Source organism: Hemibagrus wyckioides, linkage group LG03 (genome assembly GCF_019097595.1).
Source record: "Hemibagrus wyckioides isolate EC202008001 linkage group LG03, SWU_Hwy_1.0, whole genome shotgun sequence".
NCBI lineage: Eukaryota > Metazoa > Chordata > Actinopteri > Siluriformes > Bagridae > Hemibagrus > Hemibagrus wyckioides.
The window spans coordinates 34,694,163-34,712,524 of NC_080712.1; the positions used below are offsets into that span (position 1 = coordinate 34,694,163).

The following is an 18,362-nucleotide window of genomic DNA, read 5'->3' on the forward strand; positions in this document are numbered from 1 at the left end:
GAGAGAGATGCTGAGAGAGACTCTGAGAAACCCTGAGAGACACTGAGAGAGAGAGATGCTGAGAGAGAGAGACACTGAGAGAAAGAGACGCTGAGAGAGCCACTGAGAGACACTGCTGCTGTTAGATCAAATACAGCTTCAGTTGAAGTGACAGTGAGAAAAAGGCTCTGGATATTAATGATATAATTTTCATAACGCAGTGTCGTCCCACAGCATGTTCTTCACTTGTTATAAACAGAAACGATGGATTTCTACACGCCACGTCTCCTTAAACACACCGCTAATGTGGCACCTCCAACAGAGCCGAGCTGCAGGCACATTATAAAAAGTTATTTTTATTTTCCTCGCTGCGTGTGAACACCGCTTCGCTGAGCACTAATGAGATTCCCAAAGCAGAAAATTGTTGACATGTGATGGTTTATTTACAGAAAAAACACACACACACATTAACAAAGAAGGAGGAAACACACAGTTGCAGCAGAGTTCATAAAGTGCATTAAGATTTCCACATGCGCTCAGAGGTGTGACCATATGATGAAAATCTGTTATAAACATATTAATTAAGACCATAATAAATAACTTTTTTATAAAATGTTTTTAAAACAATAGAAATGATTTCAGTTTTTCAACAGGATTCATTTACAGACAAGAATCGCTCCTGAAGGGACTTTCAGTCTGCATGTCATAAATTCATCAAATTAGCACTGACTTTGCCCATAGTTTAAGCTTTTAGGTGTAAACACACACACACAAAATGTTAGTTTGCACCTGTGAGTTTTTACACAAACACACAAAGATAGAACTTTCAGAATCTTTCAGATCCCACTGCAGCACTCAGACCCATCTTTACCACACACTTGACTGTCTATCTGTTTATCTGTCTGTCTGTCTGTCTCTCTGTCTCATTCTCACTATGTATCTCATAACTTTATTGATCCTATTAAAGCCTGTGTCACAGGAAACCAGGAATGGAGACCGGAGAGCAGAAGGTAAGTCAGGTGACAGTGCCTTTTATTGTGCAGCCAAAACAGTGCAAAACTGGTGAGAAAACTGAACCGTAACTTAGAAAGTCTTAACTGAATAACTTGAGGAAGAACAGGCGATTAATCCACACTGGATGAAACGTGGCAGGAACAGCAGCTAGTAATCCCATAGAGTTCGGGTAGGAAGCATATACATGAACGAAGCAACATTAATACTAGCCGCTGCGCGTGTGGCATGAGGGTGTTAAATAGTGTCCTAGTAATGAGTGGCAGGTGACTGTGTCAGAACTGCGGTGACTGAGGGCGCGGTTGCGAGGCTGAGGTAGGTGCCTCCATGACAGCCTGTCCTCACATCACCACCTCATTTTCAGTAACACATTATACTAACGATGGACGTTCACCATCCCATCATGGGACATAAGGGGCAGAGCTTGCAGCAGATGACAACTGGATCACAGTGTGTCTGAGGTTCTGTCTCTGTCTCCATCCTGTACATTAAAACACATGTAGCCTTCAGTTCAAGTACGAATTTGCAGTTTAATTAGTGTTTTAACTGAAGGTCTCTCTCATATAAACCACTATGTCTGTTCTACACACAGGAACAATTAACACAATTAACACACTTACAATATTAAAACTGAATTGACTAAACACAGAAACTAAACACCAAAAGACTAAGCACAGAGACTGAACAGAGAGATGGAACACAGACTAAACACAGAGAGACTAAAAACAGAGACTGAACACAGACTAAACACAGAGACTGAACACAGAGAGACTAAACACAGAGACTGAACACAGACTAAACACAGAGAGACGGAACACAGAGACTGAACACAGACTAAACACAGAGAGACGGAACACAGAGAAAATCACAGAGACTGAACACTTTAAAATGTCTGGGCAGAGGAATGATATTAAACACATGGCTGTGTGAACAGTCAGCACTGTGAGTGTTAATCTAAAGGGTTTATTATAGTCTTATTCTCCAATCCTCACAAACACACATCGCCAAGGAAACAGCTAACACACTTCTAAACTTCATAGCAAGCACTAATATTCAAGTCAATCTCCTAAAACACTTTAGAGCTAATAATTTTCTAATTTTTTATTTCATTCCTGAAGCTTTAGTCCTGCTATTAAGAGACACTGTAAATGATCCAGATCATATTTTACAAAGTCTCTTTAAAAAGATACCTATCAAATAACTAAATAAATAAATAAATAAATAAAAAAAATAGCAGAATAATAAGAATAATGCTGGTGGTGTAGTAGAAGAGCAGTGGGAGGGGTTTGTACCAAGGGGTGGGGTTTCAAGTCTCAGGTTCAGGCTCTGTAGAAACAGAGCTCGAGTGAAGCGAGTCATCAGGGAGACAGAATGAGGACACTACAAACTCACTAAAGGAGTAAAGAGGGTTCTGTCACTTCACACACACGAACACACACACAGGAGAAAACATCTTTTAAAACCTTCATTTTCGTGTGTGTGTGTGTGTTACTAATTGAGAGATTTAATTAATAACAGCCACAGGCTAAAATCCTCCATCTACTTCTATGCAGTGAGCTGGGCTGTACTGTGGTTATGGGACTGGTTTTATTTAACACTGCTGTTGGTTTTGTGTGTGTGTGTGTAATCGAGGTGCTCTCCTCGTGAATAAAATGATTTATGGCCTCCATTTCTGCTCGTATGCTTCATGTTCAAACTGATATAAATTCAGCACCTCATCCTCATTACACAGCGATGCGCTGACTCTCAAATCGCTCAGCAAAATGGAGGCCATTTATTTATTTTCCATTAATAAATAACTCTGTTCCTGTTCTGGACAGCTGCAGGTCCCCACTGATGGACAGACAAGTTTATCTTCATTGTCTCCCGCGTTAAATATTCACCCCTCTGCAATATCATGGCCCTGAACACATCACACGCACATGGCTGATCTGTGGACAGAATCTTTTCCTCCATCGCTCATCATTTCACCATCAATTCTCTAAACCTGATTCACCACAAAATGATTCTTTATTTATAAACACTCTCACAAATAAGGAGAAAAGTAGGAAAACAAGAAAAAGGAGCAGAAAGAGGAGAAGGAGGGGAAAGAGAATTTGCCCTGTTTTATATTTAGTTTTTTTAATCATTGATGATTTCACCTCATTACATCTCATTACACTGTGTGTGTGTGTGTGTGTGTGTGTGTGTGTGAGAGAGAGAGAGAGAGAGAGAGAGAGAGAGACAGAGAGAGAGAGAGAGATTGTGAGTGTGTGTGGGGGGGAGACAGAGAGAGAGAGAGAGAGATTGTGAGTGTGTGTGTGTGTGTGTACTCAGCTCTCCATCAGGGAAATATAAACTAAACATTAACGCACTGATCTCAGTTCTATATTTTGCTCCTGAAATATGATGAGGCTTGAAATTACACTCACAATAAAGAGCTCATAACCCATTGCTCATCATCACTGTGTGTGTGTATATGTGTGTATGTTCCTTTGCTCTGTGTGTCTTAGTGATTCTTTTTCCTTCCATCGCTGCTGTGACTTGTGTGATAATGAGAGTAACACACACACACGTTATACTTTAAATAGTCCAGTAAATAGTAAACACTTTGTTTCTGTATGGTGGGGAATTGTGGGTAACTGTGAAATCTAATCACCTGCTTTGTTAATCATTATACTTTCGCACTATTTTCTGTTCCAGATGATGTCTGTCTGTCTGTCTGTCTGCGTTGGAGATCAGCACCACGGACAGCTCTAAAAAAATACGTAATGAAGTTATTTTAACTGTTAATACAACACAAGCATGAACTCAGTGGTTAATTCAATCACTCAGGAACACATTCAGCACCATGGACAGAGTCACAGTTCAGCTCAACACCACATTCTTTATTAAACACCTGAGATCACGCTACACAAGGCTTTCTTCAACTTTTATAGGTGTGTAAATGTGTATAGATTTGTGTAGATGTGTGTAGATGTGTATAGATTTGTGTAAATGTGTATAGATTTGTGTAGATGTGTGTAGATGTGTATAGATTTGTGTAAATGTGTATAGATTTGTGTAGATGTGTGTAGATGTGTATAGATTTGTGTAGATGTGTGTAGATGTGTATAGATTTGTGTAAATGTGTGTAGATGTGTGTAGATGTGTGTAGATGTGTGTAGATGTGTATAGATCTGTGTAAATGTGTATAGATTTGTGTAGATGTGAGTAGATGTGTATAGATTTGTGTAAATGTGTATAGATTTGTGTAGATGTGTGTAGATGTGTATAGATTTGTGTAGATGTGTGTAGATGTGTGTAGATGTGTATAGATTTGTGTAAATGTGTATAGATTTGTGTAAATGTGTGTAGATGTGTATAGATTTGTGTAGATGTGTATAGATTTGTGTAGATGTGTGTAGATGTGTATAGATTTGTGTAAATGTGTATAGATTTGTGTAGATGTGTGTAGATGTGTATAGATTTGTGTAAATGTGTATAGATTTGTGTAGATGTGTGTAGATGTGTGTAGATGTGTATAGATTTGTGTAGATGTGTGTAGATGTGTGTAGATGTGTATAGATTTGTGTAAATGTGTATAGATTTGTGTAAATGTGTATAGGTGTGTGAAGATGTGTATAGGTGTGTGTTCATTTGTGTAAATGTGTATAGGTGTGTGTTGATTTGTGTAGATGTGTATAGGTGTGTGTTGATTTGTGTAGATGTGTATAGGTGTGTGTAGATTTGTGTAGATGTGTATAGGTGTGTGTTGATTTGTGTAGATGTGTATAGGTGTGTGTTGATTTGTGTAGATGTGTATAGGTGTGTGTTGATTTGTGTAGATGTGTATAGGTGTGTGTTGATTTGTGTAGATGTGTATAGGTGTGTGTTGATTTGTGTAGATGTGTATAGGTGTGTGTTGATTTGTGTAGATGTGTATAGGTGTGTGTTGATTTGTGTAAATGTGTATAGGTGTGTGTAGATTTGTGTAGATGTGTATAGGTGTGTGTTGATTTGTGTAGATGTGTATAGGTGTGTGTTGATTTGTGTAAATGTGTATAGGTGTGTGTTGATTTGTGTAGATGTGTATAGGTGTGTGTTGATTTGTGTAAATGTGTATAGGTGTGTGTTGATTTGTGTAGATGTGTATAGGTGTGTGTTGATTTGTGTAGATGTGTGTTGATTTGTGTAGATGTGTGTTGATTTGTGTAGATGTGTATAGGTGTGTATAGGTGTGTGTAGATGTGTATAGGTGTGTGTAAATGTGTATAGGTGTGTGTAGATGTGTATAGGTGTGTGTAGATGTGTATAGATTTGTGTAAATGTGTATAGATTTGTGTAGATGTGTGTAGATGTGTATAGATTTGTGTAAATGTGTATAGATTTGTGTAGATGTGTGTAGATGTGTATAGATTTGTGAAAAATGTGTATAGATTTGTGTAGATGTGTGTAGATGTGTATAGATTTGTGTAAATGTGTATAGATTTGTGTAGATGTGTGAAGATGTGTATAGATTTGTGTAGATGTGTGTAGATGTGTGTAGATGTGTATAGATTTGTGTAAATGTGTATAGATTTGTGTAGATGTGTGTAGATGTGTATAGATTTGTGTAAATGTGTATAGATTTGTGTAGATGTGTGTAGATGTGTATAGATTTGTGTAAATGTGTATAGATTTGTGTAGATGTGTGTAGATGTGTATAGATTTGTGTAAATGTGTATAGATTTGTGTAGATGTGTGTAGATGTGTATAGATTTGTGTAAATGTGTATAGATTTGTGTAAATGTGTATAGATTTGTGTAGATGTGTGTAGATGTGTGTAGATTTGTGTAAATGTGTATAGATTTGTGTAGATGTGTGTAGATGTGTATAGATTTGTGTAAATGTGTATAGATTTGTGTAGATGTGTGAAGATGTGTATAGATTTGTGTAGATGTGTGTAGATGTGTGTAGATGTGTATAGATTTGTGTAGATGTGTATAGATTTGTGTAGATGTGTGTAGATGTGTATAGATTTGTGTAAATGTGTATAGATTTGTGTAGATGTGTGTAGATGTGTATAGATTTGTGTAAATGTGTATAGATTTGTGTAGATGTGTGTAGATGTGTGTAGATGTGTATAGATTTGTGTAAATGTGTATAGATTTGTGTAGATGTGTGTAGATGTGTATAGATTTGTGTAGATGTGTGTAGATGTGTGTAGATGTGTATAGATTTGTGTAAATGTGTATAGATTTGTGTAGATGTGTGTAGATGTGTGTAGATGTGTATAGATTTGTGTAGATGTGTGTAGATGTGTATAGATTTGTGTAAATGTGTATAGATGTGTGTAGATGTGTGTAGATGTGTATAGATTTGTGTAAATGTGTATAGATTTGTGTAGATGTGTGTAGATGTGTATAGATTTGTGTAAATGTGTATAGATTTGTGTAGATGTGTGTAGATGTGTATAGATTTGTGTAAATGTGTATAGATTTGTGTAAATGTGTATAGGTGTGTGAAGATGTGTATAGGTGTGTGTAGATTTGTGTAGATGTGTATAGGTGTGTGTTGATTTGTGTAGATGTGTATAGGTGTGTGTTGATTTGTGTAGATGTGTATAGGTGTGTGTTGATTTGTGTAGATGTGTATAGGTGTGTGTTGATTTGTGTAGATGTGTATAGGTGTATGTTGATTTGTGTAGATGTGTATAGGTGTGTGTTGATTTGTGTAGATGTGTATAGGTGTGTGTAGATTTGTGTAGATGTGTATAGGTGTGTGTTGATTTGTGTAGATGTGTATAGGTGTGTGATCTCATTTGTGAAAATGTGTATAGGTGTGTGTTGATTTGTGTAAATGTGTATAGGTGTGTGTAGATTTGTGTAGATGTGTATAGGTGTGTGTTGATTTGTGTAGATGTGTATAGGTGTGTGTTCATTTGTGTAAATGTGTATAGGTGTGTGTTGATTTGTGTAGATGTGTATAGGTGTGTGTAGATTTGTGTAGATGTGTATAGGTGTGTGTTGATTTGTGTAGATGTGTATAGGTGTGTGTTGATTTGTGTAGATGTGTATAGGTGTGTGTTGATTTGTGTAGATGTGTATAGGTGTGTGTTGATTTGTGTAGATGTGTATAGGTGTGTGTTGATTTGTGTAGATGTGTATAGGTGTGTGTTGATTTGTGTAGATGTGTATAGGTGTGTGTTGATTTGAGTAGATGTGTTTAGTTGTGGAGTTAATAGTGTAGATGTGTATAGGTGTGTGTTGATTTGTGTAGAAGTGTATAGGTGTGTGTGTGATTTGTGTAGATTGAGTTGTGTAGTAAGGTGTGTGTTGATTTGTGTAGATGTGTATAGGTGTGTATAGGTGTGTGTAAATGTGTATAGGTGTGTGTAGATGTGTATAGGTGTGTGTTGATTTGTGTAGATGTGTATAGGTGTGTATAGGTGTGTGTAAATGTGTATAGGTGTGTGTAGATGTGTATAGGTGTGTGTTGATTTGTGTAGATGTGTATAGGTGTGTGTTGATTTGTGTAGATGTGTATAGGTGTGTGTTGATTTGTGTAGATGTGTATAGGTGTGTGTTGATTTGTGTAGATGTGTATAGGTGTGTGTTGATTTGTGTAGATGTGTATAGGTGTGTGTTGATTTGTGTAAATGTGTATAGGTGTGTGTTGATTTGTGTAGATGTGTATAGGTGTGTGTTGATTTGTGTAGATGTGTATAGGTGTGTGTTCATTTGTGTAAATGTGTATAGGTGTGTGTTGATTTGTGTAGATGTGTATAGGTGTGTATAGGTGTGTGTAGATGTGTATAGGTGTGTGTAGATGTGTATAGGTGTGTGTAGATGTGTATAGGTGTGTGCTGATTTGTGTAGATGTGTATAGGTGTGTTTTGATTTGTGTAGATGTGTATAGGTGTGTGTTGATTTGTGTAGATGTGTATAGGTGTGTGTTGATTTGTGTAGATGTGTGTTGATTTGTGTAGATGTGTGTTGATTTGTGTAGATGTGTGTTGATTTGTGTAGATGTGTATAGGTGTGTTTTGATTTGTGTAGATGTGTATAGGTGTGTGTTGATTTGTGTAGATGTGTATAGGTGTGTGTTGATTTGTGTAGATGTGTATAGGTGTGTGTTGATTTGTGTAGATGTGTATAGGTGTGTGTTGATTTGTGTAGATGTGTATAGGTGTGTGTAAATTTGTGTAGATGTGTGTAGATGGAGGATTTCAGGACTTTATAAACTGAAGCCCTCCTCTACAGCACTGTTTTCTTTATGTCCTTGAGATCCAACATAATGTTTTCATCATAATCATATTTCTCTTACACACACACACACACACACACACACACACACACACAAACACACACAGCACTGAGATTCACCAGCTCTCTGATCAACACCCTGAATGAGAAATAAATAACTCACACTTAAAATATTTCTAAAATAAACCTCAACTCTCAGCCTTTACAATTTAAACACAGAAACAGATTAGTGCACAGAACTTCACACCACTGAGAACAACCCTGCCCCTGCTGATCATGCCCCTCCATGTCCACACTTCTATTTGCCCCTCTCTATTGCTCCCATACCTAATATCACCATACAACATGAGGATAACAGAATGAAGGTAACAGCAGTGTAAGGGTCTGTAATGGTCATTAATAAGTCTGTAATGGTCATTAATAGGTCTGTAATGGTCATTAATAGGTCTGTAATGGTCATTAATAAGTCTTTAATGGTCATTAATAGGTCTGTAATGGTCATTAATAGGTCTGTAATGGTCATTAATAGGTCTGTAATGGTCATTAATAGGTCTGTAATGGTCATTAATAGGTCTTTAATGGTCATTAATAGGTCTGTAATGGTCATTAATAGGTCTGTAATGGTCTTGTGAACTACAGGACAGTTGTCTGATCTGTTTTTTATTAAAGATATTGTAGAACAGTGTAGCTGATTAAAGCAGCAGAAGTTTCACTGAGGCTGAAGTTGTTGTCTGTTATAAGTTCAGCAGAAGAGAGTTGAGTCGACCTAGATCTTCCTTTTCTTCTTTGCGTGTGGGGAATTGGGATTTTGTGTGTGTGTGTGTATACAGTGTTATACTTCACTCTTCTGAAATAAAAATAAAGACCATAGTGTAAAAAGCAATAAAGTTGCAAGGTTGAAGCTTAAACTGCATCCAAGGCTAGAGAATGAAAACAACATAACAATTGTGTGTGTGTGTGTGTGTGTGTGTGTAATGATAACAATTGCAGTGTAAACAAACATTTACATACAGTTTAATATGTGCATATTTCATTATACTAACAGACCGTAGCTTGATGATCAGAGTGTAATAGTCTGGCAGTAAGTCAGGCCATCGTGAGGAATATTTTAGGGCTCTGAAGACTTTTGGCTCATTTAGAAGAATCTGAGCACTAACAGGAGGTTCGGTTCTAATGAGGACATTGGTGCTAACGAGTATTTCTCTGCTAACAGCTGTTTTAGTTAAATAAAGCACAGCCACCCTTATTCACTATTATTTGCAGTTCTATACTGTGTGTGTGCATGATTAGTGTTTAATAGCCAACACAACACAGATTTTCCAGGTTACCATGACAACTGGTCAGCATTATTGCAGTGTCCCAAACCACCAGACTGACACACTACACTAAGAACAGAAGAGCAGGCCTCTCTGAGCTCCTGGTGTTGTTGTGTTATTTGGGACACAGCCCACAGTGAGAACTGGAACACACTCAGGACTAAACAAAGAACACAGAAATGACAGATTAGAGCACGGAACCTCACACAAATGATAAAAACCCTGCCCTTGGTGACCCTGCCCCTCTATGTCTACCCCACTATGTAGCAATCAGGAGACGGGGATCAAACCCAGGTGTGCTCGGTAATCTCAATCACCTGAGAATCAGACCCACATACAGGATAAAATAAAGAGCTGCTTTATAAATAAAACTGAAACTGAAACAAGACGTACACACGGTACAGGACAAAAACTTAACCATAACACGGGAAGATGGAAACACAATGCCATCTGACTGAACCACACTAACACAATAACTGACCTAGAACAGATACAACCAGACAGGTACATAGAGAACAGAACATGAAGGTAAATGGGAAACAGGTGACATGGTGGGAGAACAGAAAAGAGAGGGGCGTGGCACAACACGTAGGAACAACAATGACAGAGCTGTCCAGTAGCTGCGGACATACCACTCTTTCCCACCCCTCTATTTCTACTCCTCTGTTTGCTGCACCTTCTACTTGCCCCTCTATATTGCTCCCACACCTTATATCACCATACAGTATGGGGGTAACAGAGAGAGGGTAACAGAAAGAGGGTAACAGTGTGAGGGTAACGGTATGGGGGTAACAATGTGGGGGTAATAGTGTGAGGGTAACAATATGGGGGTAACCAGTGTTGGGGAGTAACTAGTTACATGTAATGGCGTTACGTAACTTAATTACAAAATAAATGTAACAGTAACTCGTTACAGTTACTGAGAAAAAATGTGTAATTAAAATTACAGTTACTTATGAAAATGTTAAAGATTACAAATAGAGTTACATCTGAATATTTTCTTTAAAAAAACTAGTATATGTTGAATAAATATTAATTTGTTGCTAGAGTTAAAGCGGTGCTATTCTGATGATTTTGATTGGTTCTCTGGTTTGAATTTTGCGGAGCGTCTGCCAATTACGTTAATCCACATTGCCGCTGAAAGCTTTAGGCTAATACACTGTCTGAGAGTGACCACCATGGCGAGTGATAAAAATGCATTTCAGTCCTGGAAATTTAAACATAATTTCATCCTGAAATCCAATAAGGGGCAAATATAACAGTTCAGGGGGAAATTAGTTTCCCGGCTGTTAAAATGCTTTCAGCATCAAAGGCTTCAATGTTGAACCTGAGGAAGCATCTGCAGGTATGGAACCTAGCCTTTCTTTATTTTATAAAAGCATATGGTTTTTGTCATTATTGTGAGTGTACAGAAATAAAAACAGACCCTTTAGTTTGGAATGATATATTACTCGTTTCTGTATAATAAAAAGTGACAGAGTGGTCAGTTGATTTACTGAAGCTGCTGTGTGGAAAAAATCCACTAAAACGTGCCTGCGCGTTCATCAAGTCCACAGAGTACTCAAGACCTGTATTCATAACATTCACAACAAATTAGCTAGTCTGCTAGCTCCCTTTACCAGGCACACTTCTATTTCTGAACCCTTTGACAGTAAATATATATCTCACACTTTTCCTCCTTGTAAATGTGTTGGTGTCAGATCTAATATAACTCAGTTATTTTAGCGCTGTAGCGTACATTATGATGACTCTTTACAGATTATGTTTTTTTCCAAGGCATTGTTACTTGCCAGTGTGTCCTGTCATAGCTATGCAAAGATCTGATTCCTAAAACAGTATTAAACCGTTTTTGTTCTGAAGTCTGGTTTTGTGGCTGGGCTTAAAATGAAATGAATATAATCTTAATTCAAGTGATGAAAGACTTAAAATTCTAACAGTAAACAGAGTTGAGTTCTACTGTAAGGTTAACCCTGCCTGGGATAAATGTTTGGAAATGATTTAGTTGAAAATATCCATTAGAAACTTAAAAGTAATCAAAAAGTAATCAAATGTAATCAGTTACTTTACTTTTATAAAGTCATTGAAAAATTACACGACTTATTACATTTTAAACAGAGGAACTTGTAATCTGGAACCTATTACATTTCCAAAGTAACCTACCCAACACTGGGGGTAACAGTATGGGGGTATCAGTGTTCCAGAAAGAACTGTTCCAGAAAGCAATAGGCAGCCAGGAAATACAAACACTGTTAGACACCTTTCTAGACACGACAGTAACAAAGGCATCAATCTCGCAGTTAGAAATATAAATCATATTTTCATTAGAGCCGCACAAATAAGTCAATTAAAATGATTCAGTAACAAATCAAAAAATCCAAACGATGATAAATGGTTTGACACAGAATGCCAAAATATTAGAAAAGAATTAAGAAAATTATCCAATCAAAAACACAGAGATCCAAATCATGCAGAATTACACCTTCATTACTGTGACACTTTAAGACTTTATAAACATACACTCAGAATCAAAACAGCCCAATTTACCAAAAAACAACTGACACTAATTGAGGAGTCCATAAACACTAATAGTTTCTGGGAGCACTGGAAAATAATAATAAATCTAAATCTGAACTGGCAACACAAACAGTGACATATGGGTCAGTCACTTCAAATCAATTTATACTCTTAACAACAACAACAACAACAAAACATTATCATTAAATTGAACACATTAAGTCAAGTCAAAGGCAAATTTATTTTTAAAGCACAGTTAACACAACTTAGTTGACCAAAGTGCTGTACAATTCTAAAATAGCTGCAGACATAGAAACAGACAATAATAATAAAATAATATAATAAAAATAAAAAAATTAAAAAAAAACAGGGAGAAGAATACCTCATCACTCAGTATTAAATGCCAATGTGTATAAAAAGGTCTTAAGGTGAGATTTGAAAATAGGAAGAGTCGGGGCCTGCCTGATGTACAGGGGCAACTCATTCCAAAGTTTAGGGGCTGCCACTGAAAAGGCACGATCACCCCGACTCTTCATCCTAGATTTAGGTCCTGTAAGTAAAAGCTGCTCACCAGACCTGAGAGACCGTGCTGGACTATATGGCTTTAAAAGGTCAGAAATGTATTGAGGTGCTAAATTATTCAGGGCTTTGTAGGCCATTAACAATACTTTAAATTTGACCCTGAACTGCACAGGGAGCCAGCGTAAGGACGCTAAGACAGGAGTTATGTGTTCACGTTAAAAAACGTACAGCAGCATTTTGGACCAGTTGCAACCTTGCAATCGAGGCCTGGCCAACACCAACATAGACATAACAATAATCAAGCCGGCTTGAAATAAAAGCATGTATAACCTTTTCAAGATCTTTTCTTGTTAAAACGGCTTGACCTTGGACAAGAGCCTAAGCTGAAAAAAGCTAGCATTAGAATTGGTTATAAAAGACTCCCAAAATCCTCTGGACTCCCCCATTACTGAGCAGGAACTCTCAAAAACATTGGTCATTCTAAAACCCAAAAAAGCAAGTGGACCTGACAACATCCTTAATGAAATGATTAAATTCACAAGTAAAAAATTCCAATTGGCAATTCTTAAATTATTTAACATGATTGTGAGAGTAGGTCATTTCCCTGACACTGGACTCAAGGTGTCCACCCATCTTCAAAAGTGGAGATAAATTCTCCGCTAATAACTCCCGAGGCATCTGTGTGAACAGTGACCTGGGGAAGGTTTTATGCAGCATCATTAACTCCAGACTTCCTTATGAAACACAGTGTCTTGAGTAAAAGTTAAATTGGATTCATACCAAATCACCGCACCAGTGATCATATTTCCACCCTACACACCCTGACTGACCGACACGTTAACCAAAACAAAAAGAAAATATTTACATATTTCAAAGATTTCCAAAAAGCTTTTGATTCCATTTGGCACAAAGGTTTATTCTATAAAATTCTTGAAAGTGGTGTAGGGGTAAAACTTATGATATTATCAAATCCATGTACATGAACAATAAGTGTGGAATTAAAATCGCTGCTGCAGCAGTACTGTCAGATCTGGGCCCTGACCATCAACCTCAAAAAGACCAAAACGATTATCTTTCAGAAAAAAGATCCAGATGTCACAGAAACACAACACAGTTCACCATAGAAACACACAAAATAGAAAACTGTAAAGAGTACAGCTACTTAGGACTGAAACTGAGTTCCACAGGAAGTTTCAGTCCAGCAGTGAATGAGCTGACCGAGATCGCTCGCAGGGCGTTCTACACCATCAAAAAACAAATTCAGATCCACATCCCAATCTGGATCAAATTATTCCAATCAATAATCCAACCTATTCTGCTGTATGGGAGTGAGGTCTGGGGGCCACTGACACACCAAAACTTTACACAATGGGATAAACACCCAGCTGAAATCATCCACACACAATTCTGTAAATCTATTCTACAAATCCACAGGAACACCACAAACACCGGCTGCCGAGACGAATCAGGCCGATTCCCACTGCTGCTCCAAATTCAGAAAAGATCTATCAAATATCATCTCCACCTAAAACACAGTGAGCCATCACTACAAACCAGTGGCGGACCGTGCATTTCACACCTTGGCCTTCACTGGTGTCCCTCCTGAATTAATGCACCTCTATACCATCATTATGATGCCACTATGGGCGTCGCTAGGCCATTTTCTACTCAGCCCTCCTGAAATTCTGCGATTCTCCATAAACTCTAAACAAATTGGTGATCTCCTCAGTCCCCTTTACATTTCATATGAAAACGGCGGCAGATTTCGGCTCCTCCCTGTCTTTCAGCGTGTTCTTCAATCCGCAGACCGCGGCGTCACAGAGCGAGGATCAGAGGACAAGTGTGTGTGTGTGTGTGTGTGTGAGTGTGATCAGGAAGACTCGTATTTGGCTTGTTCAGTACTCAAATGTTATACACATCTGTGCAGTACAGTGGAATGCTGCAATAAGTTTCCCATCCTATTCTGTTACTAAAACCTTTATTTTATTTCATTTATTTATCTATTTATTACTATTATACCCTCATTGGGGGCTGAGCCCCCCCTTAAATGAAAATTCTAGAATCGCCCCTGGATGCCATGGCAATAGATACTAATCACCCGTTAAATAACAAAGTAAAAAAGAAATTATTCTACAGTATTTCACACCTCACAAGGAGTAGTCCATTTTATTATGGTTACTTTTCTCAAAAAAGACATTCTTGATGCCGTATGCAGCAAACTGAAATCTCTGGAGGACGCAGCATCCGAAACGAGACACAGCGAATATAGAAACAATGTATATGGGCAGGTCACTGCCTCTGACTACTCCAGTTATCCAGTCAAAGGACAGGAAATTGCTGACGTAATCGTACGCCTGCTAGATGGCCCCAGTGACGCCAACTCGAAATCTGATTGGTTAATGGAACCGTTTCATTGCCACTTATTTTAAGCTACGGGAGCCTGCACTTTTAATTCTGAAGGCCTTAAGGCTGGTCAACACATGATGTCAGCTACTAGCTGAAATATGATTGGATAAATACTCTGATCATAAATATACACTACTGGAAGCAGCGCAACTGAGAGAAAAGCTATGAAATGTAGAGAATAGACTATTGGGAATAATTTAATACACATTCATGGAAAAATATATTAAATATATTAAAATGCAAGTCAGTGATTCAGATCACTGCTGTTTAGGCCAGCAGAGAAGGCCTTACTGCCCCTGATGGTCCACCACTGCTACAAACACAGTGACCCCCAGAGCTCTCACTACAAAGCCCTGCAGTGCCAAGAGCTGAGCAGAGAGAAAAGTGTCCTCACCCGTCTGGTCCTGACCCTCAGCTCACCAACACACACTAACACACTTCTACATCAGGAACAGCTGCACACAGGAACAATCAGACCTCACCACATTATAACACAACAACAATTACATCACACACTGGAACACACACACAAGCACAAAGTAAAATGCAGTGCTATCTGGCCCTAAATCCACAGTACACTGTAGCTGAATACCTGAGCACAGTGACTGACCACCAGCACAGAATCACACTGACCAAGTACAGACTCATGTTGCGATGTTCTTCTCTTTACATTAATGATTAATGCATTGGCAATACTGTACATGTATATGGCCATGCTAATAAAGCTTACTGACATTGAAATTGAAATTGAGAGAAATAGACAGAGAAAGACACAGAGAAAGACACAGAGAGAGAGAGAGAGAGAGAGAGAGAGAGAGAGATTTACACTGTAAAAGTCACATAACTGTGTGTCCTAATTCCATGTTAAATCAGAAGCTCCTCTTTTAACTCTCTCTCTCTCTCACACACACACATCAATCAGTGAGAACAGAAGAGTTCTCTTGGAGAGCTGTTTCTGGGTTCTAGACTTTAAGAGGTGATAAAAATGAAGGCTGTGTGTTTCCGTGGGAACCGTTAAGACACCAGAGGCGGAACACTGCTCACACACTCGTTTATTCCCAGAGTTTTCATCTGTTCAGGATTCAGGGTGTGTTAGTTAGGTGTGTTTAGTGTGTTTAGTGTGTGTGTGTCCTGAGGGAATGCTTGTGTGTGAATTCAGCCACTGTCTCACCTCCTTAATGATGCTGTTTATTATCATTTCACTCTAAAGTCACTGTCTGTCTCTCTATCTGTTTAAAAACAAAACAGTGAAGGTTAAGGTGGTGTGAGTGTGCGTGTGTGAGAGACAGAGAGGTAGTGGTCTACACACACTCACACACACTCAATAAATAACAAAGGAAACATCATACACTTTGTTTCTGTACAAATCATTTTGCACCATTTGCTGTCTGTCTGTCTGTATGTCTGTCTGTCCATCTGTAAGTCTGTCTGACTGTATGTCTCTCTCTGACTGTATGTCTGTCTGTGTGTGTCTGACTATGTCTCTGACTGTCTGTCTGTCTCTCTGTCCGTCTGTAAGTCTTTGTCTGTGTGTCTCTCTGACTGTATGTATGTCTCTGACTGTATGTCTGTCTGTATGTTTCTGTATGTCTGATTGCATGTTTCTCTGACTGCATGTCTCTGTATTTATGTCTGTCTGTATGTCGGTGTGTATGTCTCTCTGTCTGTCTGATTGTATGTTTGTATGACTATATGCCTGTCTGGCTGTATGTCCGTCTGTCTCTCTGACTGTCAAAATTACTCCTGACATTTGCTTCTCATCTACTTCATGCACACTGACAGACTTCCCAGGGAAAGTGTTAAAAATAGGATTGGAACACAGCCAAGAACAAACACTGACACACACACACAGATCAAGAGAGACAAGTTTATATCCACAATCAACTGAACAGAGACTAATCTCACCCTAAAGAACCAGAGAGAGAGAGTTGACTGCAGCGTTTATAATTGAGTGAGTGAGAGAGACAGAGAGATAGAGAGAGTGAGATATGACTACAGTGTTCACCCTAAAGAAACAGAGAGAGAGAGAGAGAGTCAAGGGAGAGACAGAGAGAGTGAGAAAGAGATAGAGTTGACTGCAGCGTTTGTCTATGAATGAAAGATCAGTGTCACAGCGCCCCCTGGTGTCTGAGGTTCACACTAACCTGTGCAAGTTTCTCCTCCTGCTCATCACCTCACGGATTTCTCTCTCTGAACACAATAACACTAATAAACTGCAAATTATAGAGATGAACATCAGCATGGAGACTTCCTGCACTGCAGAATTAAACTTCTTCTAAAACACAATCTTTTATCTCATACACACATCCCCTTACAGATTATATTAGTGTGCAGAAAGCCAGTAAAATGTAGGTTAGAAATATTGAATAAAGTTATAGAATATCTCAGGATTGGGTTTGTTCCTGTGACTTTAAAAGACACACACACACGATCTGCAGACTCCAAAGGTTTGTGTAAAAGCTGAGGATAGAGCAGATCCATCAGTGATGTCTGATCACACGCTTCAGTGGAGGAAAATCTGATCTACAGAATGAAGCAGTTAGAACATGACCAACTTCACTCACCGGTCAATCAGAAACAGTACAGAATCTCCACCACTCAGAATTCAACACTATTTATTTTACATTTTTCAAACATTTCTGTTTATTTCCAAATAAGAAAAGTTCCCACAGGGTCAGTGAGATCCCAGAGGTCAGGAGCTCACTGTGGTCTGCTGTGGATCAAATCATATCTGTGTTTCTCAGTCAGACCTGATCAATAATCAGTTCAGTAACCAGACTCTGATCAATAATCAGTTCAGTAACCAGACTCTGATCAATAATCAGTTCAGTAACCAGACTCTGATCAATAATCAGTTCAGTAACCAGACTCTGATCAATAATCAGTTCAGTAATCAGACTCTGATCAATAATCAGTTCAGTAATCAGACTCTGATCAATAATCAGTTCAGTAATTCAGACTCTGATCAATAATCAGTTCAGTAACCAGACTCTGATCAATAATCAGTTCAGTAATCAGACTCTGATCAATAATCAGTTCAGTAATTCAGACTCTGATGATCAGAAGAGTGAAATGCTGATAATGGTGTGTGTGTGAATCGGCTGTTTTCTTCTCCTTTCAGGCTTTTTCCTTGACTGAGCCTCACAGTGGAGCTTTTTTCTGTGAAGTGAATGAAAGGTGTGTGTGAAAGAAGCTCTGCTGTTTGTCTGAGGTTCGATTTTATTTCCTGCATAAAGAATTATTATTACAGTGACATTTAACTTCATACATCAGCATTACACATGGAGAGGGTGTGTGAGAGAGGATTACACACACACACACACACACGTATCAGGGCTGTGCAGATACAGATGGCATATTGACGTAACTCTTCAGTGAGGGGAGGGGCCTGATCTTACGCCCCGCCCAC

At 38.4% G+C, this 18,362-nt stretch overlaps 1 protein-coding gene across 3 annotated transcripts in view; it reads right to left on the reverse strand.

Annotated features, from left to right (window-relative positions):
- Positions 1-17,551: 17,551 nt before the first annotated feature.
- Positions 17,552-18,362, reverse strand: part of mrpl2 (mitochondrial ribosomal protein L2) — a 16,614-nt gene continuing 15,803 nt past the window's right edge. For all 3 annotated transcript variants that reach the window (XM_058383345.1, XM_058383334.1, XM_058383355.1), the window contains exon 7: positions 17,552-18,362. This exon is cut by the window's right edge and continues 134 nt beyond it. In XM_058383345.1, the coding sequence (XP_058239328.1) occupies positions 18,284-18,362 (79 nt within the window). In that variant the 3' untranslated portion in view covers positions 17,552-18,283.